Here is a 26252-nt window from a genome sequence, read left to right as displayed (position 1 = left end):
GTGACTTGGTGGTTTATATCATGAACTACATTGATATAAGCCAGCTGCAGGCTGGAAGGTCAGGGCAAATTTCAGCCAAAAGACTGTTCAGGTAGCCAGCTGATAACACTGTTATTCCTCACCTAAACTAAGGCTATTTGGCGTCCATTTTGGGGAATTAGAATCTGGGTGAGGAGTGAAAAATAGGGAAGGGGAATGGCTCCAGCACTTTTCTGGCAGATGAGGGGTGGAGGAGGGGCCCCACTACTTTTGTGGACAGAAGAGTTGAGCTTTGCAGGCCACTGATACCAGTGTTGAACGGATCTCTTGGCACCCGCCTAGGAGTCCTAATCCCCGCAGACAAAGAAGACATTCAGAACGGGAGGTGAAAGACCTGCCTGCACCAGGCGGGCCTGGCCTACAGAAATGCACGGGGTGCAGTTGGCACTGCACACCGAGTCCCAGGCACTCAGCTCAGGAGGCTCCACTACAACCACCAGACAGCTTCACACCGCAGCCAATGGCTGATGGGTCTCCTAGGAGCCTTCCTCTGCTAAGAGTTCCAAGCCAGTTCAAAGCCCAGTGCGGGGGTGGGGGGGGTATTATCATCACTGTTTTATAAATAGAGAAGAAAATGGGGCCCAGAGAGGTTAAGACGCCCAATCCAGGATTAAACTTTTCTTCGAACTTTGCTCATTCAATACATATTTAAGCACTTGCTGTATCCGGGGCTAGCATCAGGCCCTGGGAAAACAATGGTGAGCAAAGACACGCTTTGTCCTCATGGGGCTGACAGTCTATACAGGAGACAGATATGAAATAGTCACCCCAGCAGATGTAAAAGGTTACCTATATGGGAAAAGAATCTAAAAAAAGTGGATATATGTATAACTGATTCACTTTACTGTACACCTGAAACTCACACAACATTGTAAATCAACTATACTCCAGTGAAAATTAACAAAAAAAACAAGGGTGACAAGTTCCACTAAAGCCTCCAGTAAGGACACTTGAGCCTATCAGGGAAGGCCTCCCTGAGGAAGTGATATGAGCTGAAATCTGACAGGAGTTAACCGGGTGAAGATGAGGATGGAGAGGATCCTACGTAGAAGACGTGGCACATGCAGAGGCCCCGTGGTGAGAGCTGGCACCGTGAAAGGAGGCCCAGTGACTGGAGGGCAAGGAGAAAATGGAGGCAAGGTGCAAAGTGAGGCTGGAAAGGCTGTGGGGACCAGGCCCAGGAGGGCCTTGTAGATCATTTTAGAATCTCCCTGAGCAATGGCACCTTTGAAGCATTTTGGACTTTGGGAGGAAGCGACAGGTCGGTTTTGTACTTAGCAACCACCACCCTGGGCCCAAGGAGAAGCGGGTCAGAGCAGGTTTGGGGCTGCTGCAGACCAGCGAGAAGGAAATATGGATGAAAAGAGATGCGGGATAGAAGAGATTTTTAGGAAGTAAAAAGAGCTCAGCAATGGATTGTGTGTGAAGAGTGAGGGAGAGGGAGGCGTCCAGGATGACCCCTGGGTGCTGATTTGGGTTCCTGGGTAAACTTGTTTTCTTTCTTCTATCCCACACTGCCTTACACTAAAGATTTGAAGGTGGTCACTGGGAGAACAACTTGGTGCAAAAAATAAATAGGCTTAAAAAGTCGTTTTCAACAAGGTGGTACTTCTTTGGTTGCCAAAACGATTGAGGGGCACCGTTGGCATTTAGCGAGAAAATCGTGTCAGGGACGCTGAGCAGGAGTCCCACAGGCCAAGCGTTGTTTCACCCTGAATGCCAACAGCACCTTGGAGAAGAAGCACTGTATAAAATGCCATACGTGTGTTAAGACATTATAGGATGTTCGAGGGATATTTGGGGGAATCGCCCTGTAATACAGTTCTTTTTCTCCTGTAATACAGTTCTTGGGATGAGATGAAGCAGAATGAACAGATGGGTGGCACATTACACTCGTCTCACTTCCGACCTTAACCTTATTTTTTTTGAAAGGGAGGAAGATATCCGGGAATCTTTTCGCAAGAATCAATAAAAACGATGGTCTTCATTAAAAAAAAAATGTACACACATTTTGCATCTGTTCTTTCCTCATTCCGGTGTCGGCTACCTCTCACCTCCATCCCACACCCCATCATCACTTTCTACCTCCTAGTGTTTTGCTGCCCTTATAGCACAGGTCGCGTTAGGAAAATCAACCTTTGTTTCCTCAGTCACCTGCCTCCCCGATTAGTATGTAAATTACGTGAAAGTAGAGCCCTTGCCCGCTCCGCTCCACGCTGGGTGGGTCCTAGCGCCCAGTTCTGCGTCTAGCGCTCGAAAGGAGGGAGTTTTCATACTATTTCCGGGGAGGTGGCGGGGGCGTCCATGGATCCATTACAGTCCACCCCCAGCACCCGAGCTCGGAGCGCTCAATCCCGGCCGTCTCACTTCCACGCGGCGCGTCACGACCCTTTTCGCGCGGAGGAAGGACCAAGGCGGTCTGCGCAGGCGCGCCTCTGGCCCCGCCCACGGTGGCGTCATCACGGCCGTTATTACGCTCAGGCGTCTCGGCGGGCGATTTAAAACCAACTCTGGAGACGCGGAGGACAAGATGGGACCTCCCTGGCTCGGTGAGGCTGAGTGGGTGGGAGGCGGGCGGGAAGGGCCCGGTGCGAAGAGGTGCTCCGGGTGGCGGGGCTGGCGGGCTGGCCTGAGCCGGAAGAGCGGCTATTCTCGGCCTTGTCGTTGGCCTTGTTCTCCGCCGGCTGAAGTAGAGGCAGGCGGGCTGGGGGAGAGGAGGGCCGGCGCAGGGTGGGCGGGCGGGTGCGTTCGGCCAATCAGGACGCGGCTTCGGCCCGCGCCGCTCTTGCCGCTGTGAGCCGGATGTGGGACGCCTTACTCTCTGGGTTCCTACATTTTGCGCGGTGTCTCTTCCTTTAAAAGGAGGTTTTCCTGGAATGCACGTTAGTTCAGGGCCATGGAAGTATTGTGGTTACTGCTGTATGCTTAATACGCATGTATTTATTTTTACATTCATTCAACTAGTATTGAGGGCCCCCTTCGGGCCAGAACCTTTTTTTTTTTTTTTTTTTTTTTTTTTTTTTGCGGTACGCGGGCCTCTCACTGTTGTGGTCTCTCCCGTTGCGGAGCACAGGCTCCGGACGCGCTGGCTCAGCGGCCATGGCTCACGGGCCCAGCCGCTCCGCGGCATGTGGGATCCTCCCGGACCGGGGCACGAACCCTGTCCCCTGCATCGGCAGGCGGACTCTCCACCACTGCGCCACCAGGGAAGCCCCGGGCCAGAACTTTTGTCAGATGCATAGATATAGCAAAGAACAAAACAGATAAGATCCCACCCTCTTAGAGCATGTGTTTTAGTTCGGGAGGCAGACAGGAAACGAAATAATTACAGATGAGGCTGAGTACTCAGATTGAGAAAAGCAGAGTCGGGGGAAGGTCCCTTTAGATTAGGGAGTCAGGCAAGATCTTTAAGCAGATTCTGGGGAACGTGTTCAGGCAAGAAGGAGCCAGTACAAAAAACAGGCAAAAGAGAAAGAGACTGACATGGGCGAGGACCAGGATTTTGTAACTGAACAGTGAGTGAGGTCGGGCAGGTAGTCAGGGCCTTTGTAGGTCTTGGTAAGAGGTTTGGAAATTTAGTTACATTTTGGACGTGGTAAGTGACTTACCTGAGTCAGGTGAAAGGGTCAGTAATCACGTGGATAAGAGCTTGACACTCAGGGCAGTGATATGGGCTGCTCAGGGAAGTGGCCTGTGGACTGAGAAGTAAATTTGGTCATCATCATCATATAGATGGCAGAAACATGGGAACAGGTGAGAACACTAGGAAGACCCTGTAGAGAAAATACTTGGGACCAACATTTAGAAGCTGGTTAGAGAAGGAAGAGCTAGAAAAACTCAGGAAAGAGTGGTGTTGTAGAAGCCAAGAGTGTTTCAAGAAGCAGAGTGTTGTCAACTGTTTCAAGTGCTGCTGACTCTCAAGAGGGATGAAGCCCAAAAAGTGACGATTGGTTTTGGCAACATGAAGCTGTGGTGGTGGGCGTGGGAGCCAGATCAGAGGGGTTGAAAAATGAGTAGGAGTTGAGGAAATGGATACCGAAAGTGTTTTTGAGTTCAGTAACCATCTGCTGAATGAATGAATGTATAATGGGAAGGGAAGGAGAGAAATGGGGAGGGAATGTAAAGGGAAGGAGAGAAATCAGGGAAAGACAATTCTGAGAAATAAGGCGTGCTTCTAATTCCCATTTTGAGTTCCCCTCTTAGACAAATTCCTCCTTTAGTGCTTTCTATTTGTTTTTCTCTTGTCCCAAGGTCCATCTCCCTTCCTTACATTGGTTGCAGTGCCCACATTCAAGTAGTCACAAGTCCTCTTGATTCAGTCTCTAAAAATGTCCCTTGCCTCCTTCCTATTTTTACTTTCTTCTTTTTTGTTTGTTTTGACCTCAGCTGAGAGTTATGTTAATCATACTCTTTAGCTTGTGGGAAGCTATCAGGGAAACATGTGAAGTTGTTCTTGTATTTTTAATTCTCTTTTATCCCCACTCTTCATTCTTTCCCTTCCCCTTACATGGGCAAACTTGTAGTGTTTGTTGTGTGTCACTATTTTTAATGTGTTCCTATAAAATGTGTGTTATATTATGCATATTTTTTTCATATCACCAATTCTGAACCAGCTGAGATATACATTCTTATTCTCCTTTGGAGGATAAAGAAGCAAAGCCTTAGAGCATTTACTTAAAATTTCTCCAGTTAGTAAGTGAAGGAGCTGGAGTTTGAAGCCAAGCCTTCTGATTCTTAAATCTGGAAACTCTCCCCCCATGTCTCTCAGTTCCTTCATCTGTGCCTTCCAAGGATCTTGTTTCTTGGCCTACTCTCATAGGCCATAGCCACTCACCACCGTGGTCACACCCTAGACCTTGTCGCTGCACCACTCTGTCATCTCAGTGCACCCTGCCTCTCAATCACTCCTGTCTTTCCAGCTTACTCCCTCTTGTTCCCCGACTCCAACAATCCTTTGACCCAGCAGACCTGTATTCTTCTACTTTTCACTGTCTCACCTCTCTGCCCTTGTTCCCTCCTTACTTAGCTTACATTCAGGGGTCATTTGGTGTAATCACTCCCTTTCATATGCCCAAAACCCCTTGCCCTCTTCTTGCCTCCTTACACTTGCTTGACAAAATCACAACTCTGGTTAATCCCAACTCTGCCTACTCTGCTTGCACCCAGTGGTCTCAAGGGGACCCTAAAGCTGCCCAGCATTCATGCTGTATTCCCTGGTTCATCCACTCTCCTTTTAGATGATTTCGTATCTTCCTTTCTCTCCTGAAATCTCCAGTACCTCCTCCCCAGCCTTCACCCTTACCTGCTGAGTTTTTGGTTTTTAGCTGCTTCCTTTCATTTTTAAAAGAATATTTATTTATTTATTTGTTTTGGTTGCTCCGGGTCTTAGTTGCGGCATGTGGACTTCTTAGTCGTGGCATGCATGAGGGATCTAGTTCCCTGTCCAGGTATCAAACTCTGGCCCCCTGCATTGGGAGCGTGGAGTCTTACCCACTGGACCGCCAGGGAAGTCCCTAGCGGCTTCCTATTTTACTAAGAAAATAAAAGCAATCAAAAGATATCCGCGGGCTTCCCTGGTGGCGCAGCGGTTGGGAGTCCGCCTGCCAATGCAGGGGACACGGGTTCGTGCCCCGGTCCGGGAGGATCCCACATGCCGCGGAGCGGCTGGGCCCGTGAGCCATGGACGCTCACATGGGCCACAACAGTGAGAGGCCCGCGTACCGCAAAAAAAAAAAAAAAAAGATATCCGCAAGTCCACCAGTGCACCTTCTCCCCTACCTGCGTCTTTGCCTGTGTTCTCAGTCTTCCTTCCTTTCGCTGTGGATGGACTCTATGCTCTCAGCAAGGCAGCCCCTTTACCTGCTTGAGTACATTGTTCAGCAACTTTTACCCTTTCTTCTGCATGATCTCTGTGAATAACGGCCCTCTCAAAGATATCTGGAACCTGTGAGTATGTTGTTTTACATGGTAAAAGGGACTTTGTGGATATGATTTTTAAACATTTTTTAAACTAAATTTTATTGTAGTATAGTTGATTTACAATGTTGTGTTAGTTTCTGCTGTACAGCAAAGTGAATCAGTTATACATATACATATATCCACTCTTTTTTAGATTCTGTTCCTATATAGGTCATTACAGAGTGTTGAGTAGAGTTCCCTGTGCTGTACAGTAGGTTCTTATTAGTTATCTGTTTTATATATAGTAGTGTGTATATGTCATTCCCAATCGCCCAGTTTATCCCTCCCGCCCACATTTCCCCCTTGGTAACCATAAATTTGTTTTCTACATCTGTGACTATTTCTGTTCTGTAAGTAGGTTCATTTGTACCATATTTTTAGATTCCACATATAAGCAATATCATATATTTGTCTTTCTCTGTATGACTTACTTCACTCATTATGACAATCTCTAGGTCCATCCATGTCACTGCAAATGCCATTATTTCATTCTTTTTTATGGCTGAGTTCTGGTTTGGTATCAGGGTGATGGTGGCCTCTCAGAATGAGCTTGGGAGTGTTCCTTCCTCTGCAGTTTTTTGGAATAGTTTGAGAAGGAGAGGTGCTAACTCTTCTCTAAATGTTTGATAGAATTTGCCTGTGAAACCATCTAGTCCTGGACTTCTGTTTGTTGGAAGTTTTTTTTTTTTTTTTTTTTTTTAGTCAGTTGAGGTGATATGAGTGCCAAAGAAGAATAGAATTTAGAGCATACATTTATTCAGGGGCAGGAGAAAGAAGGAAAGACAGGAAATGAACAAGGGAGTGGCAAAGAGGAGGAGGCAGTGCCTGAGGCTCAAGGAAGCTGGAGACTGTACGCGGGCCACTCACTGTTGTGGCCTCTCCCGCTGTGGAGCACAGGCTCTGGACACGCAGGCTCAGCAGCCATGGCTCACGCGCCCAGCCGCTCCGCGGCATGTGGGATCTTCCTGTACCAGGGCACGAACCTGTGTCCCCTGCATCGGCAGGCGGACTCTCAACCACTGCGCCACCAGGGAAGCTCTCCCAATGGCTTTTATCTCCATCTAACATGCCATCCATTTCCTAACTTCTTATTATGAAAGTGTTCAAACATACAGGGACGTTGAAAGACTTAAATAGCCTCACACTCACAACTTAAACCCAATTGTTAACATTTTGCCATATTTTTCCTCTCTATCACTCACTCACACACACACACACACACACACACACACACACACACACACACACACACACACACACACACACACACTGTTTTGGCTGATTCATTTGAAAGTTGCACACACCATGTCATATCACCCCTAAGTTGTTTCCTATGCATCTTCCAAAAGTAAAGATATTCTTCTACATACCATTATATCATTATCACACCTAAGAAAATAAAAATCAATTCCCTAATGTTCCCTGATATCCAGACTATATTCCAGATTTCGCTGTTTATCCCCAAAATGTTGTTTATAGTTAATTTTTTTGTTTGACCAAGGATTGGCTGAAAGTTCAGAGATTATTTTTGGTTTGTATGACTCTTTGGTTTCTTTTGCTCAAGAAGAATCCCCTACTTTTTTTTTCTTTTTTTTGACATTGAATTTTTAAGAGCTAACTGTCCCATATTCTGGAATTGTCTAAATGTTTGTTTCTGATATCATTTAACTTGTTCTCTAGCCCTTATATTTCTTATAAACTGGAAGTTAGATTTAAAGTCTTGGTTAAATTTAGGTTAAGCATATTTGGCAAAGTATTTTACGGATGATGCTCTGAATTTCATATTTTGTCCCGTAAGGAGATGAGTAAGTTTCAAGTTGTCTCATTTTTAGAGAGGCTACATCTGATTGTTTGGTTAACGTGGTTACTGCTAGATCTTTCGTTGTAAAAGACATTTTTCCCTTTGCAGTTAGCAAGTAATCTGTGGGCAGTTCTTTGGAATATTCGATTTAGTTTACAAATTTGTGTTGCTTATTCTGTCTCCCTGCTGGGATTAGAACCTAGTCTGTCTGACATGATAGCCCATCCCTCACCCTTATGTCAGCATCTTATCTTTTCTCTCTTGCCTGTCATCACGGTTATATATATCTGTTGTTCTGCTGGTTTGTGAGCTGATCAGAGGCAGCGACTTTTTCTTACCACTGTTATATCCCATATAGTGCTTTAGGTTTACAGTAGCTGCGTAGTTGATATTTGTCCAGATTGGCAGGAAGCATCAGAAACCCATCACCCCCCAAGAAACCTGAACTACAGAGGTTCTAGCCATAGAATATTAGAGTTGGAAAAGATCTTGGTGGGAAATGTGCTGTGAACTTCCACCCTGGGACAGGTCCCAGCCCCTGTTTAGACGTAGGAAATGTCCTGCTTAAGGTTTCCTGAGCAAGTGTTTTGTTCCACTGCTGTCAGCCACAATGAAGAACTCTCCTTCAGGGACCCGTGAATGCGACCACAGCACCTCCTCACCCTCAGAGCACGTGTTCTCCATGGCCCTGCCCAGGAAGGCCCCTCTCAATACTCCTGGCACCCCAGTCCTTGAAGACTTTCCTCAGAATGACGACGAGAAGGAGCGGCTGCAGCGGAGGCGCTCCAGGGTCTTTGACCTGCAGTTCAGCACAGACTCGCCTCATTTGCTGGCCTCCCCCTCCAGTAGGTGAGTGGGCGCTGGGCTGCCTTGTTGTGGTGGGTTACGTGGGTTTGCATTACCACAATACCTTGTGGATTCTGGGTCTGGATTTTGAAAAGATCCAGTGTCGTTGATCCTTGCCAGAGTTGTTTTTTTTTCTTTCCTTTAGGAATGTTGATGTTTCAGCTACGATTCCTAAGTTTACAAACACGCAGATTACTGAGCATTACTCCACCTGTATCAAACTGTCTGCTGAAAACGTGAGTATCTGCCGGTTTAAGCAGTGACGATTTTGCAGCTTGATCAGAGAGGAGATCTAGTCTTCTTGATTCTGTAGAGAATGCATGATCAGTGATTGTGCACTTTTATTCTCTAGTGACTCTTCTCAGTGCTGGTGTTTTCAATGTGGTTTTACTGTTTCTTACAGACCTTTGGTGTCCCTCTGACAAGTTGCCTGCCCCCTGCGGTGTGTCACGAGGCAGCACCCTAGGGGTTAATAGTGCAGTTCTGGAGCTAGATAGTAGATAGATAGTAGGGTTGTGGGCTAATTGTGAGCCCTAGATGTAGCCTGAGTTGGAATCCTGTCACTTACAAAGCTGCGTGGCCTTGGCAGGTCACTCAGCCACTGTGCTGCAGGGTGGTCCTCCTCTGTAAAATGGGAATGAGAATAGTCCTTGCCTGAGAGTCGTTCTGAGGGTCACTGAGCCCCTCTGTGTCAGTGCTTAGAAGAGGACCTGCACACAGGAACACTCAGGAATTGTGTGCTGTCACTCCAGACCTTGAGAATGAGGAAGTACACACATGGATTTAGCTGTATCACCAGATGTTTGTGGGAATGGATATCTGTGTTGAGATGTGGGATATTCCTGTTTAAAAGTTCAGCTTCCCATGACAGGGTAGCATTATTTATGTGAGCATAGGCTATAAATAACAAACCTTTCTAAAACTTTCTGTTTTCAGAAAATCACCACCAAGAATGCTTTTGGCTTGCACTTGATTGATTTCATGTCAGAGATTCTTAAACAGAAAGATGCCGAACCGACCAACTTTAAAGTAAGAAGGATGTTCACCTTCTCTTGCATCTGAATTAATGCTAGTGATTGCTAATCCTTAGCATAGCACAATAATTGAATTCTACAAATACATGAGAGCCTTCCTTGTTTAAGACATTTTATTAGCTACTTTACTTTCTTTCCTTAACTGATGAAATGTAGAGAAAATATCTGTTACGTTTTTTTTTATTCCCTGTGTTAGGGGAATCTTTTTCATTCTTTTCTTAAAGGCAAGTACATATTTTATGCAGATTGCTTTGTTTTGCCGTTCAGCTGCTCCTTCTTTATGATCACCATGAATACAGCTCTGCTTGTTTGACTAGGTGGCTGCTGGCACTCTGGATGCCAGCACCAAGATCTATGCTGTGCGCGTAGATGCCGTCCATGCTGATGTATACAGAGTCCTTGGTGGGCTGGGCAAGGATGCACCATCTCCGGAAGAAGAAGAGGGCCATGGTGCAGGTACATGGGTTGGGATCTGGATGTAAGGGGCTTTTTTAAAGGGTGTTGCAGGTAGTTATTTGAGTAACATACTGAAATGAAGTCACAAGAAATCACTTCTCTCATTCTGTTGAAGACATGGATGTTTTCAGAATTATATTTGAGAAGATACTCAAACACTAGATATGTTTTTCTTTGGAAAAGAGAAGGACCTTATAAAAGCTTTTAGATTTTATTTAGACAAGATTGAGTAAACATCACCAACTAGGGAGCTTCTGATTTGGGGAGTCTTTGGAAATTGACTTGTATCAGAAACCAAATACTTAGTCTAGTAGTTTGGTTTCTCCCTAAGCTGCGGATTAGACGTGCCTGCTGCTTTGAGGGGATGGCATGTGTTTTAATTACGATCACTCTCTAAGTTTTGAAGAACTTGAATTGATAAGTTCAGTTACGTGCTCCAAAGCAGCCCCTGCAGTGCACGGTCTTACTCCTTGTAGATGGAAGTGCAACCGAAACAGGAACAACCAAGAAGGCTCCAAAGCCAAGGAAGAAGCACTTGTACAAAACCATCGAGCCGAATATAAACAACCTCAACGTCTCCGAAGCAGATCGAAAGTGTGAGGTGAGAAACTGTGTGCCCAGTGTAGTCTCTGACTAATTCAGAGGCTCAGTGGCAGAAACTTGCTGCTATGTGCTTGTTCAGGCCTCCAGGGAGTAAAATATTCAACTGGTGTCTCTGCATTGTCATCCTTTAGCTTTACAGCGAAGACTGACAGGGGTAGGTCCCTGCTTTTCCCTCAATATTTCAGAATGATTGAGTAGAACGAGATGGCAAATTACTGAGAAAACCAATTGATTAAAATATTAATTTTCTTCTGTAGTACATGCAGCGGTGGTGATGACAGCTAACATTTATTGTGTGTCTACCAGGCACACCGTGCTGCCCAAGGCCCGTGTCCTGTGTTAACCCATTCTGTCCTTACAACATCCTTGCTACATTTTATGAAGAGGTAATTGAGGTTCAGGGCTGTGGAGTAACTTGTCCAAGATGACGTAATTAGTAAGTAAACTGGGATTTGAAACTAAGTGGTCTGGCTCCAGAGTCCATGCTCTAAACAACCTTACATGATTTAGCAAATCCTGAGGAATCTGCTTAAAGGAATGGTACCAGAGGCCTCTATAAATTAGCAGTTAATTTAAAGCAAACAGATGTTGCTACAATTTAAAAAAATTTTTGCTATTAAAAACAATTTCAAAAAAAAAAAAACAATTTCAGTGAACATTCTTGTACCTGTTTGCATTCTTCTGGGAGTATATTTGTAAGAAAATTCTGAGACATGAAATTTCCATTGCCCTCACAAAAAGGTTATACCAACCTACTCTCCCACCAATGATGGACTAGATTATTTCTTTCTCTTACTTGCATCCCACCAACGATGGACTAGATTATTTCTTTCTCTTACCTTTCTCTTTCTTTCTCTTACCTTAGTAATTAAGGTCACGAGACTGGAATTGATCACCAAGGGAATAAGTGTATGTGGAAAAAGGACTGGGCCCGGATACCCCTGTCTTAACAGTTCAGAGAGCTGAATAAGCAATGTCCAGTAGGTGGGGGAAGGCCAGGAGAATGTGGTATTGAAATGAGTGTTTTAGGGAGGATGGAGTGGTCAGCCACGTCAAATATGGCAGCCTGAGGCCATGGTGAGCTTGGCGAAGGGGCCCTGGGGAGCTGCAGCTCAGACCTCCAAGGAAGGGGTGCTGCTTGGCTGATGCTGGTGTCCCTGAGTTTGGAGGAGGGGCTTAGGGGCCCAGGACCCAGACTTCTGAGGAGGGAATGCCCACTGGTGCTGGTGTCTCTTATTGGCACCCGGCGCGGTTGGTTCTGTGGGTATAAGGAAAAAGTACAAGTTAAATTCAGCTACTGCCCAGGTAGGACCTGCTGCTGCTGGGTTGGTGAATCACTGCTGGGTGACACTCCCAGGAACAGGAATCCTGCAGAAAGAAGCCTGTCCCTTCTCCTTCCTCCAGCCTTGCCATCTCCCTCTAGTGCCCCCTTTTGGTGGAGCCCAATAGGGAGCTGCTGGCACAGCTGAAGTGTGGTCTCCAACTCAGCATCACAGAGCAAAGTATAGAAGGTAGGTTTGGAGCTGAGTGGCAATAGCTTAATAACTGCCAGAGAGGCAAAGTCTTGCAATATCTACTTCCAAGAAGGTTGGAAGTTACTATGTATAAAATAAATAAGCTACAAGAATATATTGTACAGCACAGGGAATAGAGCCATGTTACCTGTTACCTGTTCCCACCAGGTAACATTTTTCATATTTGCTTTACAAATATGGGAGTACAGGGAGAAAGGGTACAGGGAGAAAGCAAATGTGAAAAATGTTACCTGTTGGGAAATCTAGGTAAAAGTTACACAGAGATTCATATTACTATTTCAACATTCTTGTAGGTTTGAAATTTTTCAAAATGAATTGGGCAGGGGGAAATAAATGAGAAGGGAGGCAGTTTTTTTTTTTGGGGGGGGGAGGCAGTTTTTTAGAAGAGTTTTGCTATAAATTGGGGCAGAGTAATGGAATGGCAAGGGAAAGTAAGGTCCTGAGTCTTTTTGTTTTTGATTTTTTAAAGAATGATGTTGTAGTATTTATTGACATGGGAATATTTGCACAGTATATTCTTTTTTTAATTTTTAAAAATTATTTTTGAGGTGTAATTTATTTACAATGTTATATTAGTTTCAGGTGTACAACACAGTGATTCAAAATTTTTATAGATTATACTTCATTTAAAGTTATAAAATATTGGCTCTATTCCCTGTGCTGTACAATATATTCTTGTAGCTTATTTATTTTATACATAGTAATTTGTACCTCTTAATCCCCTACCTCTATCTTGCCCCTTCCCTTTCCCTCTCCCCACTGGTAAACACTAGTTTGTTCTCTATATCTTTGAGTCTGTTTCTATTTTGTTATATACATTCCTTTGTTTTATTTTTTAGATTTCACATGTAAGTGATAACATACAGTATTTGTCTTTCTCTGTCTGGCTTATTTCACTAAGCATAATAACCTCCAGCCATGTCGAGGTCCAGCCATGTTGTTGCAAACAGTGAAACATCATTTTTTTTATGGCCAAGTAGTATTCCATTGTGTGTGTGTGTACGTACACACACACACACATATACACAGCATCTTCTTTATCCATTCATCTGTTGACGGATACTTAAGTTGCTTCCATATCTCGGCTCTTGTAAATAATGCCTCTACGAACATTGGGATGCATGTATCTTTTCAAATCAGTGTTTTCGTTTTCAGATATATACCCAGGAGTGGAATTGCTGGATCAAATGGTAGTTTTGTTTTTAGTGTTTTGGAAACCCTCCATAGTGGCTGCACTAATTTACATTCTCACCAACTATATACAAGGGTTTCCTTTTCTCCACATCCTTATCAGCATTTGTTATTTGTGGTCTTTTTTTTTTTTAATTTATTTATTTTATTTTATTTTTGGCTGCCTTGGGTCTTTCTTGCACACAGGCTTTCTCTAGTTGCAGTCAGTGGGGCCTGCTCTTCACTGCAGTGCCCGGGCCTCTCATTGCAGTGGCTTCTCTTGTTGTGGAGCATGGGCTCTAGGCATGCGGGCTTCAGTAGTTGTGGTGCACGGACTTAGTTGCTCCGCGGCATGTGGGATATTCCCAGACCAGGGCTTGAACCCGTGTCCCCTGCATTGGCAGGCAGATTCTTAACCACTGCGCCACCAGGGAAGTCCCTGTTTATCGTCTTTTTTTTTTTTTTTTTGCGGTATGCTGGCCTCTCACTGTTGTGGCCTCTCCTGTTGCGGAGCACAGGCTCCGGACACGCAAGCTCAGCGGCCATGGCTCACGGGCCCAGCTGCTCCGCAGCATGTGGGATCTTCCCGGACCGGGGCACGAACCCGTGTCCCCTGCATCGGCAGGTGAACTCTCAACCACTGCACCACCAGGGAAGCCCTCTCATTTTAGTTTTTTAGTTTTGTTTTCTTTTGTTTTGTTTGTTTGTTTGTTTGTTGCGGTACGCGGGCCTCTCACTGCTGTGGCCTCTCCCGTTGCGGAGCACAGGCTCTGGATGTGCAGGCTCAGCGGCCATGGCTCACGGGGCCAGCCGCTCCGCGGCATGTGGGATCTTCCCGGACCGGGGCACGAACCCGTGTCCCCTGCATCGGCAGGCAGACTCCCAACCACTGCACCACCAGGGAAGCCCCTCATTTTAGTTTTGATTTGCATTTCTCTGATGATTAGCATTGCTGAACGTCTTTTCATGTGTCTGTTTGTTATCTGTGTGTCTTCTTTGGAAAAATGTCTGTTTACATCTTCTGCCCATTTTTTGATTGGGTTGTTTGTTTTTTTTGATATTGAGTTGTATGAGCTGTTTATATATTTTGGATATTAACCCCTTATCGGTCATATTATTTGCAGTTATTTCCTCCCAGTCAAGTAGGTTGTCTTTTCATTTTGTCGATGGTTCCCTTTGCTGTGCAAAAGCGTTTGAGTTTAATTAGGTCTCATTTGTTTATTTTTGCTTTTGTTTCCTTTGCCTTAGGAGACAGATCCAAAAAAATAACTGCTACAATTTATGTCAAAGAGTGTTCTGGCTGTGTATTCTTCTAGGAGTTTCATGGTTTCCAGTCTTACGTTTAGGTCTTTAATCCATTTTGTGTTTATTTTTGTGTATGGTGTTAGAGAGTGTTCTAACTTCATTCTTTTGTATGTAGCTGTCCAGTTTTCCCACCACAAATTATTGAAGAGATCATTTTTTTCCCTATTGTTATTCTTGCCTCCTTTGTCATAGATTAATTGACCATAAGTGCGTGGGTTTATTTCTGGGCTTTCTATCCTGTTCCACTGATCTATGTGTCTGTTTTTTGTGCCAATACCATACTGTTTAGATTACTGTAGCTTTGTAGTATAGTCTGAAGTCTGGGAGTGTGAATCCTCCAGCTCTGTTTTTCTTTCTCAGGATTGTTTCGGCTATTTGGGGTCTTTCCATACAAAATTTATAATTATTTGTTCTAGTTCTGTGAAAAATGCCTTTTTGTTGTTTTTTTAAATGGGAGAATTAACAGCATGTTTACTTGTTGATGGCTACAGTCTAGTGGAGAAGGAATTATTGATGACACGGTAAAGGGAGGAGAAATGCTAGGGTGGTGTTTGAGCAGGTGAGAAGGGCAAGGATTGGATGGCTTGGATGGGTCTTGTCTGAGGAGCACAGTGGCTGATGAGAGGTGGGGCTTGAGTGTGTGCACATGGGTGCATTCTGGATATTCTCTTCTGGTTGTGCTTCCCCTTCCACCCCCCACTCCCACCCCCATCAGTGAAATAAGCCAGATCTTCAACTGACAGTATAGAGGAGGAAAGTGTTGGAGGTTTGAAGAGAGGATAAGGTAGTAGGGAGTCATCTAGGAGGATGGGAGAGTGGAGGGACTAGGGAAATGTAGTTTGATGGCTAGACAACACTTAGGGTTTCCCTGAGGGCACTGGAGGATGGATTTATAGTGAGGTCAGTCAGCATGACTTTGTGTCTTTTTTTTTTGGCTCTGTCGGGTCTTTGTTGCGGTACATGGGATCTTCATTGCAGCATGCGGGTCTTTCGTTGAGGTGCGCAGGCTCTTCATTGTGACGCGTGGGCTTCTCTCTAGTTGTGGCGCACAGGCTCCAAAACACATGGGCTCAGTAGTTGTGGTGCGCAGGCTTAGTTGCCCCGCAGCATGTGGGATCTTAGTTCCCCAACCAGGGATGGAACCTGCATCCCCTGTATTGAAAGGTGGATTCTTAACCACTGAACCACCAGGGAAATCCCATGACTTTGTGTCTTTCTCCAGCCATGACTGGCTGTGTGGGTGCAAGCATGGAGTAGGCAGAAAGTTAGATTTAACAAAGGATTGTGTTTAGCTGAGTGAATGTGACACAGCTGAAAGGGGCGCTGGAGCTGAGAGTGTGTGCAAGGGGGTGGTTGTGATCATTGATTGTGGAATTTTAGCTGGGAAAAGAGGTGTGTGAAGGACAGTGTAAAACCATGTGACCAGTAGACTGTAGGGCCTGATGGGACCAAAGGCTTCTTGGCGTTGGAGACAAGAAAGTGTAGTCTGGAAAGACAAGAGGTGGTTGTCAGAGAGGGGCACTTGGAATTGAGCATACAGAGAGGTTGCAGTCCTGGTTAATGATTCAATTCGGAAAGCAGGCCAGGGAGCAAAAGGCAGAGGAGGCAGGGGGTCATGCTAGAATCCCATGCGTCTTGGGGTTCTTAGGATGAAGCACAAGACCACTGAAGGAGAGGATATCAAGGAACTGAGAGGCCAGAATATTGGATGGGTCTACATGGATAGTGAAATTACTGGAAACCACGACAGCAGTAAAGTTGGAGAACAGGAGTGAGTCAGAGATAATATTAAAATCTTCTAGGAAGGGGGTGGGGTTGTAACCTGGGGGCTAGAAGGTGATTGCAACAGGGTGGTAGAGTCTGATGTTACATTCAGAGGTGAGGGTTGTAGGAATTGGGAAGGAGAATATAGTCTGGAAGCTGCAATGAGGCGCAAGGAAATTACCTATCTGACGTCTAGGCCAGCGGTGTGAGGGCTGCGGGAGAGGAAGCAGCCGTGCTGGGGAGACGGTGTCCTCGGGCAATACCGTGTTTCCTTAGAGCAGTGCTTCCCAGGCTTTTGTCATGACACTCCCACACACACACCACTGAGCCTTTTTAGATGTTTTGTTCCTATCCCTCTTCATTGAAATTAATTCCAAAGGAATACAGTTTTGCAAGTAAGGTCAAGGTTGGAGAGGCACAAATTATTGTAATTTCTAAGATATTTCTCACCTTCCCCCAGAAACCAGTTCCCAACCCCTTGAGAGGATATCGTCTCAGGCAGATGGTAGTGGTGAGGCTGAGTGTGTGGTGGCTGGGAGTGAGGGGCCTGGCTGCGTTCACTCTGGCTGATGGGGTCCGGGCAGGACGGTTCTCCAGCCCGTGCTGGGGTGAGGACTGTGTGCGGATGGGGATGGCTGGGGCAGGGCCCCGAGGCCAAAGCCCAAGAGCTAGGGTAGAGGTGAGGGGGCCAGGCTTTTTAGGGGAGGGAGTTGTATTCTTTTTTTCTATCTATGGGTCAGCATTGGAGGCAGACCATGTAAAGTTCAGATCCTGGTTTTACTGTCTTAGTTGTGTGGAAAAGTCTCCAAATCTCACTTTGTCAAACTAAAAACAGATAATCCCTGAGTTTTGTGTTAGTGGGTTATATTTGTCAAAGTGCTTTATCCATGGCAATATGTTGTACACATCTGAAGGGGAGCCATAAAATCCTCTCCCACCTAACCTTCCCTTCCCCAATTCTCCTTGTTTTTTCACCTTCGCAGGTAATCTGAATATTTACTTCACCATCATTCTTGCTTGTGCTTTTGGTTCTACACTGAACTGTTCAATTCAGCAGCAGGGTTGGAAATTCTCTTCCTACCATCTTGTGTCTTCCCAGGTAGACTCAGTTCTAGGGAGCCTGAGGAGGCTTGCACTGGCCGCTCCCATTGTTCTAAAGTGGACGAAAGGGCAGCAAGCTGCTGCCTTCAGGCCTGCGGCTTCGGGCTTTGGTCTATGTACGCAAGTGGAGACAACAGGATCTGGTCTAGTCTATGTATGCAAGTGAAGACAACAGGATCTTGAAGAAACGCCGAGAACCTCAGTCCTGGGAAGCTTTTTTTGCTCTGTAATCTGTGGTAAACGTAGAATAAGTGAAAGTTTGGAAGCTAAAAAAGAAGGGGGGTGGTGGGTACAAACTTAGAATCTGAAGTTTCAGCTATTCATTGAACCTGCATTCTCTTGGCAATGGCGGGAGATTAGACAGCAGGTGTTCTGTGGGTGTGTCTGGACCAGCTGAGAACCCTTGTTTGTATATGAGCTGATCTATTTTGTACACAGCTGTCTGCTGTGTGCAGAATTCTTGCTGTCACAGGGATTCCAGCCTGATTATGCTCCAGTGCTTCAGACCAGGAGGGCACAAATAGACACAATGTAAGGAAGGTCAAGGCACATACTCAGGAGACCAGAGTGGGTGGAGATCAGAGTTTCCAGAAGAGGTGAGATTTGAACTGGGCTGTGAAGGGAGGGTAGGTGTTTGTCAGGTGGTGGCAAGAAGGTGATTCTAGGCAGAGGCGTAAGCAAAGGCCATGAAGCAGGAAAAGTTCTGGTTCCTTAGGAAGCTGGACAGTGTGCACGTTGGGCTAGAGCTGTGGATTTTCTCATGAGGCTGAAACAACCCTAGGCTTTGTCATGTAGTCTGCTGTCTACCAAGGCCTTCTCTTACTGTTTCTCTTCCTTGCTGGGATCCTTGTTTCAAAAAGTTCATTTATCCAGACTGTACAGTCAGCAATAATTCATTTTCCCACAAATCACTCAAAGATGTAAGTCAAATCTAATTGACATGAAAGAACCATTGTTCTCACACTGACATGATCTAATTCTAGGCAAAAGTGAGGAAAGTTATCTTAGCGTTTCAGCTTTAATGTGGGCCAGTGTACAGTTTCCGTGTTGACTCTTTGAAAGGCTGAGTTTCATTAACTACATGAGACCTCTAGGGGTGCTGGGGTCCAGGTGGGAAACCATTGCTCTGGTGAGCATTTGAGGAAGGGAATGGGAATAGCACCACTGGTATTTTTAGGAAAAGAAGTAGGAGAGACCAGAGACAAGGGTTATACCTTACCCCTCAACTCAGGCGAGGGTTATACTGGTGGCAGGGAGGATGGGAAGAAGGGGTAGGTGGTAGAGACACACTGGGAGGAAAACCCACCAGGCCATGTAACTAACCGGTTGAGGAGACAGGGAGAACGTGGAGGTGCCGTATGTGCTGCTCTGGGACTAGCTTATCGGGAGGCGAGAGAAGACTCAGTTCTGGTGAGGTTGGGCTCAGGGTTAAGGGGGCCGGAAAAGAGCCAGAGAGCAACACCTGTCCTCAGAATTAAGGGCCCCTCTTTCCATAGTAGCCACATCCTGAGACATGAGGAAGACCTGTGAACCTGGTACCTGACCTTTTTCCTGTCACCAGGCCTCCTGTGGAGTCCCAGGTGGCTTCTGCCCTCTTGCCACACATGCATGTGCCTTGCCCTGTTCTCTTTTGGGGCTTGGTGACATGTGGTTATGCCACTCCTGCTCCTCGACCCCAGCCTTAGGGGTCTTCTGACAACCTCTCCCATGTTTAACCCGGACATCTAACCCTGCGGACTCTGCCTGTCCTTTGCCCGGATCTCTTACTCGTGTTCTTCCAATTCTTTGAAAATATTTCTGTTCAGAGGAGTGATGGGATTCTGTGAACAGATCCATCACACAGGCTTTTTAAGTCAGCAGAATTTGTTGTGGTAGCATTCTACTAGAGATAGACGTTTAAAAACGGTGGCCGTGGAAAGAGGCCAACAGAAGGATACTGTCCAGGTATATTGTAAATAACCAGATTTTTTAAAAATTAATTTTTATTGGAGTATAGTTGCTTTACAATGTTGTGTTAGTTTCTGCTGTACAGCAAAGTGAATCAGCTATACGTATATATATATATATATATATATCCCCTCTTTTTTGGATTTCCTCCCCATTTAGGTCACCACAGAGCATTGAGTAGAGTTCCCTGTGCTGTACAGTATGTTCTCATTAGTTATCTTTTTTTGTGTGTGGTACGCAGGCCTCTCACTGTTGTGGCCTCTCCCGTTGCGGAGCACAGGCTCTGGACGCGCAGGCTCAGCGGCCATGGCTCACGGGCCCAGCCGCTCCGCGGCATGTGGGATCTTCCCGGACCGGGGCACGAACCCGTGTCCCCTGCATCGGCAGGCGGACTGTCAACCACTGCGCCACCAGGGAAGCCCTAGTTATCTATTTTATACATAGTATCAATAGTGTATATATGTCAATCCCAATCTCCCAATTCATCCCACACCCACTTCCCCTCCAGCTACGTTTGTGTCTCTATTTCTGCTTTGCAAATAAGTTCATCTATATTGTTTTTCTAGATTCCACATATAAGTGATAGTATACAATATTTTTCTCTTTCTGACTTCACTCTGTTTGACAATCTGTAGGTTGATCCACATCTCTGCAGATTGCACAATTTCCTTCCTTTTTATGGCTCAATAATATTCCATTGTATATATGTACCACATCTTCTTTATCCATTCTTCTGTTGATGGACATTTAGGTTGCTTCCATGTCCTGGCTATTGTAATTAGTGCTGCAATGAACATTGGGGTGTATGTATCTTTTTGAATTATGGTTTTCTCCGGGTCTATGCCCAGGAGTGGGATTGCTGGGTCAAGTGGTAGTTCTATTTTTAGTTTTTTAAGGAACCTCCATTCTGTTCTCCATAGTGGCTGTATCAATTTACATTCCCACCAACAGTGTAAGAGGGTTCCCTTTTCTCCACACCCTCTCCAGCATTTATTGTTTGTGGATTTTTAGGTGATTGCCATTCTCACCAGTGTGAGGTGATACCTCATTGTAGTTTTGATTTGCATTTCTCTAATAATTAGATGTTGAGCATCTTTTCATGTGTCTGTTGGCCATCTGTATGTCTTCTTTGGAGAAATGTCTATTTAAGTCTTCTGCCCATTTTTTGATTGGGTTGTTTGTAAACAAACAGATTGACACAGTATAAGCTTGTCACCATTTACTGTGTACATTTATCCATCTGACCATGTACAGCCCTCCTTTTGAACTGGGATGGGATTTTACCTGGTCAGTTAGAAAGGCCCTCCCCCTTTTTTGATCATGTGCAGAGACATTTCAATCCAGTATATGCAGCTGCGAATGAGCAGGGTCCAGTGAATGAGATTTTCTATTTCCTTTGGCTACCTCCCATAATTCTGGGTTCCCTCTGTTTTTGTGCTCAGATTGATCCCATGTTCCAGAAGACAGCAGCCTCGTTTGATGAGTGCAGTACAGCAGGGGTGTTTCTCTCCACCCTCCACTGCCACGACTATAGAAGTGAGCTGCTCTTTCCCTCCGATGTCCAGACTCTCTCCACTGGAGAACCTCTTGACTTGCCGGATTTAGGTTGGGTGGAAATGACCGATTTAAAAGGTAGGTCCACGTGATGCCTTTTAGCAGAGCAGTTCAGTCATCAGAGAAGTTTCTACATAACCATGGGTGTAGTAAGCCCATCATGCTCTTCTGTTGCTTATTTGCCCAGAAGGTTCCTCTGGAATGACAAAGTGGGCATTTTTTGGGAGAAACTAAGTTTTCAGCCTGTTTGCAGCATGGAGTCTTCAACAGTAGTAGCCAGTGCTCGTGGTCTGTATGTGCCACGTCCTTCAGTTGCCCTGCTAGCAGTCACCCTGGAGTGTCAGAGTTTTGGACTTGGGAGAGGGGCTTTAAGAGACTTGTTGAGCCAGAGGCCTGTTACTAACCCAGGGGATCCCGAGGAGAAGAGGGCTTTGTGAACTGTTTTCAGAATCCTCCGTGGTGGTCTGAGAACAGATCTGTCTTGTTGTCAGTCCCTCATACAGGCTTGGCAGCGATTTTACCCCCCCTTCCACACCCCTCTCTGGGAGATCCTCTGAGGACAGGCCCAGGGTGGTGTGAGGGCCAGGCGCTGTTCTCCCGTGGAATGATTTTCGTGTGTTACATGAAATTGTTCCTCCCCTCTGCAGGGCTACGCAGATGTTACGGGGCCCATTCTCCTGTTTATTCTTGTCTAAAATTTGCTGAGTATAATTATTTTGTACTAACAATTGTCCAGGTGTATGCACTCAACTGAGGTAGGTAATCTATACCTAGTTTAATTTGGGACTAGAATAAGTGGCATTGCACAATTGGCTGTGCACTTACTATGCTTTAAGGATGGGTTTTTGATTTCCCAACTCTAGCTTAGGGCACAGAGTCGATTTCAGAGTCAAAGTCTGTGCTTCGGGTTTCTGCTCTAGTGTTTTCCTCATTCCTGGGATGCCAGTGTGGAGCCTGCCTCTAGTGTGGGCATGTGCCTGAGTGCACGCCCTGTGCCAGGAGAGTGATCTGCAAACAGATCGGCTGCCAGCCAGCCTCTTCCCGAGAAACAGGAGGTGGCTGTGCCCCTCCCTCCATGGTGCTGCTCTGGTCATCTTGAGGGGGTGAGGTGTGTCTCCATCCTGCTCTGAACCCTCTTTGTGATCTTCCTGTCCTCCCAGCACCCCTGCAGCAGTGTGTGGAAGACCGTCAGATCTGCCCTTCCCTGGCGGGGTTCCAGTTCACTAAATGGGACAGTGAAACACATAATGAGGTGTGGTCAATTTCTGGATTTCTGAGGGCTCTGGGCATTTCTCCAACAGCTTGTGGTTTCAGTGAGATGGCCTAAGATTAGTTCTGCCCAATGGGAACCAAAACTGTGGCATCGTTTTTATTTAGCCAGCAGTACAGAAAATATTTCCTTTGGCTCCTCCGTAGGGACTAAGCCCTGGGGCAGGGGTGGGAGTGGTATTGTGTGCTGCAGCAGGCTCACTAGCCAGCTGGGATTAGAGTACTGGGATCAACTTCATGTCTGCTTCCCCAGGGTAAGGCAATCCTTCCATTCCTCGGTGCTCGATTTTTATCAGATTTACTCTCAAACATGGTTGTCCCAGTGGCCTCTGGTCTCTTAGGCTGCTGTCAAGCTTGAGGAATTTCCTGCTCTTCAGGGTTGAGTCCCTTGGCACAGAGTTTCCTGAGAAATTATCATGTGTAAAGCTTTCCTCTGTGTATTTTTAGCCTGGCCCCCTTTAGCCTACTTACTACAACCTCCAAAATAAATGGTTTCCATGGAAAACTGTCTTCTCTAAACATGTAGTTAAAGGATGCAGATTCCTGTTCCATGTTTTACAAAATGTGCCTAACGACAATACAGCTTCATCCTGTGCCGCACAATATAAACTTCCTCAGCGCTTTGCTGTTGTGAGAACACTGGCTCCAGGGAGTGCGGGCGGGGGGGGCGGTCCTCCAGCAGTGGCGGGGGTGGTGACGGGAATGCAGGGAACTGGGGGCTCTCTTTGTCCCTTCCAGTCGGTGTCGGCCCTGGTGGACAAGTTTAAGAAGAACGATCAGGTGTTTGACATCAATGCCGAGGTGGAGGAGAGCGACTGCGGGGACTTCCGTATTGGGGCCTTGGAGGACGACTTTGATGCCAATGATGAACCGGACTACACCGCAGTTGGGGACCACACCGCAGCTGGGGATCACACCAAGTTCGGGAGCTGGAAGGAGCCCTGCCATGTTCAGAGCTTCCAGTAAGGCGCTCAGGGCCACGGGAAATGTTCCTGTAGGAGTTTTCCCAGATTTCCTGCTGGGACAGTCTAATTTCGTCTCTCTGATTGGCTGGGCTTCTGTGCTGTTGTCACACAGGCTGAGCCATTCTGACTCACCGTGGAATCAATCTGCCTTTGAATGTCAGCTCAGCCACTTATTGGGCATAAATCTGACATTGCAGGAGTCCATAAGCATAGAACTAAAATGCATAAAGTGCTGGGTTATAGTAGCTACTTCATTGGTGGCTGTCCTCACCACCTCCATTTTGGTAGCATGGAGGGTGCTCCCTTTCGACACCCTGCACATGGTCTGGCTTTTGGCTGAATCACTCCATATCAGTTATAGACAGAAAACAGGCTTATGTGTTGATTACCAGAAGAAAGTGGCCCCTGCCTAAAGGGCAGAGATGGGTCTGGGCAGTGTTGGTCGTTAGATAGGTAGACCGGGGATGAGCAAAGCAAGGAAAACTAAAAAAGCATGTAGAAATGAGCATATGGGGTGTGGGAGACGGTAGGATTGGCCTCTAGTCATTTAGATTCTTGATTAGTCTAATAGCGCCATAAGGCAGTCTGAACTTTGTTGGCCTTTATTATATGTACTTAATAGGTTAGTATCATTTTAATTTTGAATATGGTCTGCAAGCAGGATCCCACAATCCTGCAGTGCCGAGGGCCTCTAAAGGTCTTGAATGGGCCTGGGTGTAGCAGATTCCACGAGACTAGAACAAACAGATCCTCTGATAACCCTGTGCCTGTAGCAGCAGCTTGGAAAACCTGGGAGTGGGGACAGGCAAGCTGGTTTAGTATGTGCGAAACTTTAGAAGTTGTCCAGTATAATTTCCCACCGAGGCAAAGATCCCTTCAAGAGCGTTGCTTGAGTGTCTCCAGGATGAGATTGCTTTCTTGAGCTCACTTTGTCTCCCCATGGGGGGAATGATTAGATTGATAATGCCTCTTCAGATCTGAGTAGAAGTCAAGGGGCTGAAAGTCTGGACCTCAAGGAAAAATTACCCCCTAGGCCCTTTTAGAACCCGCCCCTCCTGATTTTTACTATTACCAGACCTGTGATTTTGTCCCTTTTCCCATCCTATCTTCTAAGAAGTGGGAAATGGTAGGCAGGTTGGAGGAATGAGGTCTTTTAATACCATTTTCAAATGTCAGAGAAGAGCTATCACTTTTGCTAAACAATGAGGTGACATCTGAGGAACTGGTGTAGTGAAGGACTTTAGTCACTTCCATTTTGTTATTTTGTTGTAACCGTATAACCATAGATGGTTATTTTGAACAGATGTCTCCATTTCTCTCCCCAGTTCCAGACAGAACAAAATCTTAGACTCCATCCTACTGAGCGAGCACATTAGGGGCAGGGGACTTAGGTTCTAGTCTAGGGTTTTGTCCATCTTGAAATCCTTACCCGTGGCATAAGGATAGGGAGCTTCCTGGGAGCTCAGCAAGTGTTTGCACTGAAGGAAGCCTGACCCTGCTGTGGATGGCTGTGAGATGTGGGACAAGTGGCATGATCTTTGGGGTCTTTGTTTTCTCACCCATAAAGTGAACGGTTGGGACTAGATGATAATAGTAGTATCTGATGTTTACTGAGCTCATTATTATCCTGACTTCGTGCCAGACACTCTGCCAGGTGCCTTACCTGAGTTATTTCAAATAATTTATATAATATATAAAGTACAATCACTTAATCCTTACAACAGCCTTATAATTAGGTCCTGTTATCCCCGTTTTACAGGTGAGGAAACAGGCTTAGAGAGGGTAGGAAATGGGGTGGAGCTGGGAGTTGCCCAGCACCCTTGGCCAATCCTGGCCTCACGTAATGAGCTGTGGATGGAAGGATCCACCCCAGAGCACTTAACTGGGGAGACCTTTAACCTGCAGGTAGTAGTGCAGCATGACTGAGCTGGCGTTACATTGAAGGAGGGGACTTGTGGTTGTGGGGGTGGGTAGAAGAAACAAAGACTCCCTCCAGAGGGCAGAGAGAAGCCTGCCTGATGGAGGAGTGGGCTGTGGATTAAGTTAGTTGGTGAGTGGGGGAGTTGGGACCAGTAGGGTGCCTGCCACATAGCATTGTGTATTGAAAGAATTATTAAAAGGCTAGAGTTCAAGCCCCAAGGGCCTCAGTCTGGTTCTGGCCCACAGACTCTCAGAAGATGGGAGCCAAGCTCTTTAGAGCTTTGCCCGTAAGTTCCCAATAAATTGCCCTCCCAATCGCCCTCGCTTTAACAGGAGAGTATCTGAGAATTGAGTGGGGATGCTCCTGAAGCTGTCTTCTTTCTCCCTCTGGGGGAAATGCAGTACAATGCAGTACAGTTATTACTTAACAACACAGGCTAGGCAGTTACAGACTAGAAGTGGGGATTTTTAAGTATATTTTAATTTAATTTTTAAATTAATAATGAGGCTGCGCTGGGTCGTAGTTGTGGCACACGGGCTCTTAATTCGGGCATGCGGGATCTCGTTCCCTGACCAGGGATCAAACCCAGGCCCCCTGCATTGGGAGCGAGGAGTCTTAACCACTGCGCCACCAGGGAAGTCCCTAGTATAGTTTAATTTTAAAAATTAAGTTTTCATCACACAGTAAATATACAGATACAGTTTACTGGTTTTTAAAAAAAGATTCTATAGATAAAGGCAAATTCCTTCTTTTAAAGCTTTTTTAGCTTATTCCATAGGCTTGATGTAAAGGAGATTTTTATATATGGCTCAATACAGGTGAAAAGGTCCTCGCTGTGTGAAGTTTCCTCACTGCCGTTACCCTTAGAGGGCATTACAGCAGCACTGACCTGGCAGGGGCCTTCAGGTGAAAGCTACCTCACACATTCTAGTACCTTGCAGAGAGGGCGAAAAACCAACCCAAAATTGCCATGCTGGACGAGCC

The 26252-nt window shown here is 46.0% G+C and overlaps 1 protein-coding gene across 2 annotated transcripts in view; it reads left to right on the top strand.

The window, feature by feature from the left end:
* Positions 1 to 2532: 2532 nt before the first annotated feature.
* Positions 2533 to 26252, top strand: part of NCAPH (non-SMC condensin I complex subunit H) — a 35798-nt gene continuing 12078 nt past the window's right edge. The window contains exons 1-9 of one of the 2 annotated variants that reach the window (XM_060309805.1): positions 2533 to 2588; positions 8428 to 8647; positions 8790 to 8880; positions 9581 to 9673; positions 9996 to 10134; positions 10611 to 10735; positions 21002 to 21191; positions 22274 to 22365; positions 23121 to 23344. In XM_060309805.1, coding sequence (XP_060165788.1) covers positions 2570 to 2588; positions 8428 to 8647; positions 8790 to 8880; positions 9581 to 9673; positions 9996 to 10134; positions 10611 to 10735; positions 21002 to 21191; positions 22274 to 22365; positions 23121 to 23344 — 1193 coding nt within the window. In that variant the 5' untranslated portion in view covers positions 2533 to 2569. Of the gene's footprint in view, positions 2589 to 8403; positions 8648 to 8789; positions 8881 to 9580; positions 9674 to 9995; positions 10135 to 10610; positions 10736 to 21001; positions 21192 to 22273; positions 22366 to 23120; positions 23345 to 26252 lie in introns of both variants that reach the window. The other variant, XM_030838946.2, reaches the window with a different exon arrangement.

This window comes from Globicephala melas, chromosome 12, assembly GCF_963455315.2.
Source record: "Globicephala melas chromosome 12, mGloMel1.2, whole genome shotgun sequence".
NCBI lineage: Eukaryota > Metazoa > Chordata > Mammalia > Artiodactyla > Delphinidae > Globicephala > Globicephala melas.
Note: the sequence above shows the minus strand (reverse complement) of the source record. Positions and strands in the feature narration are given on the sequence as shown.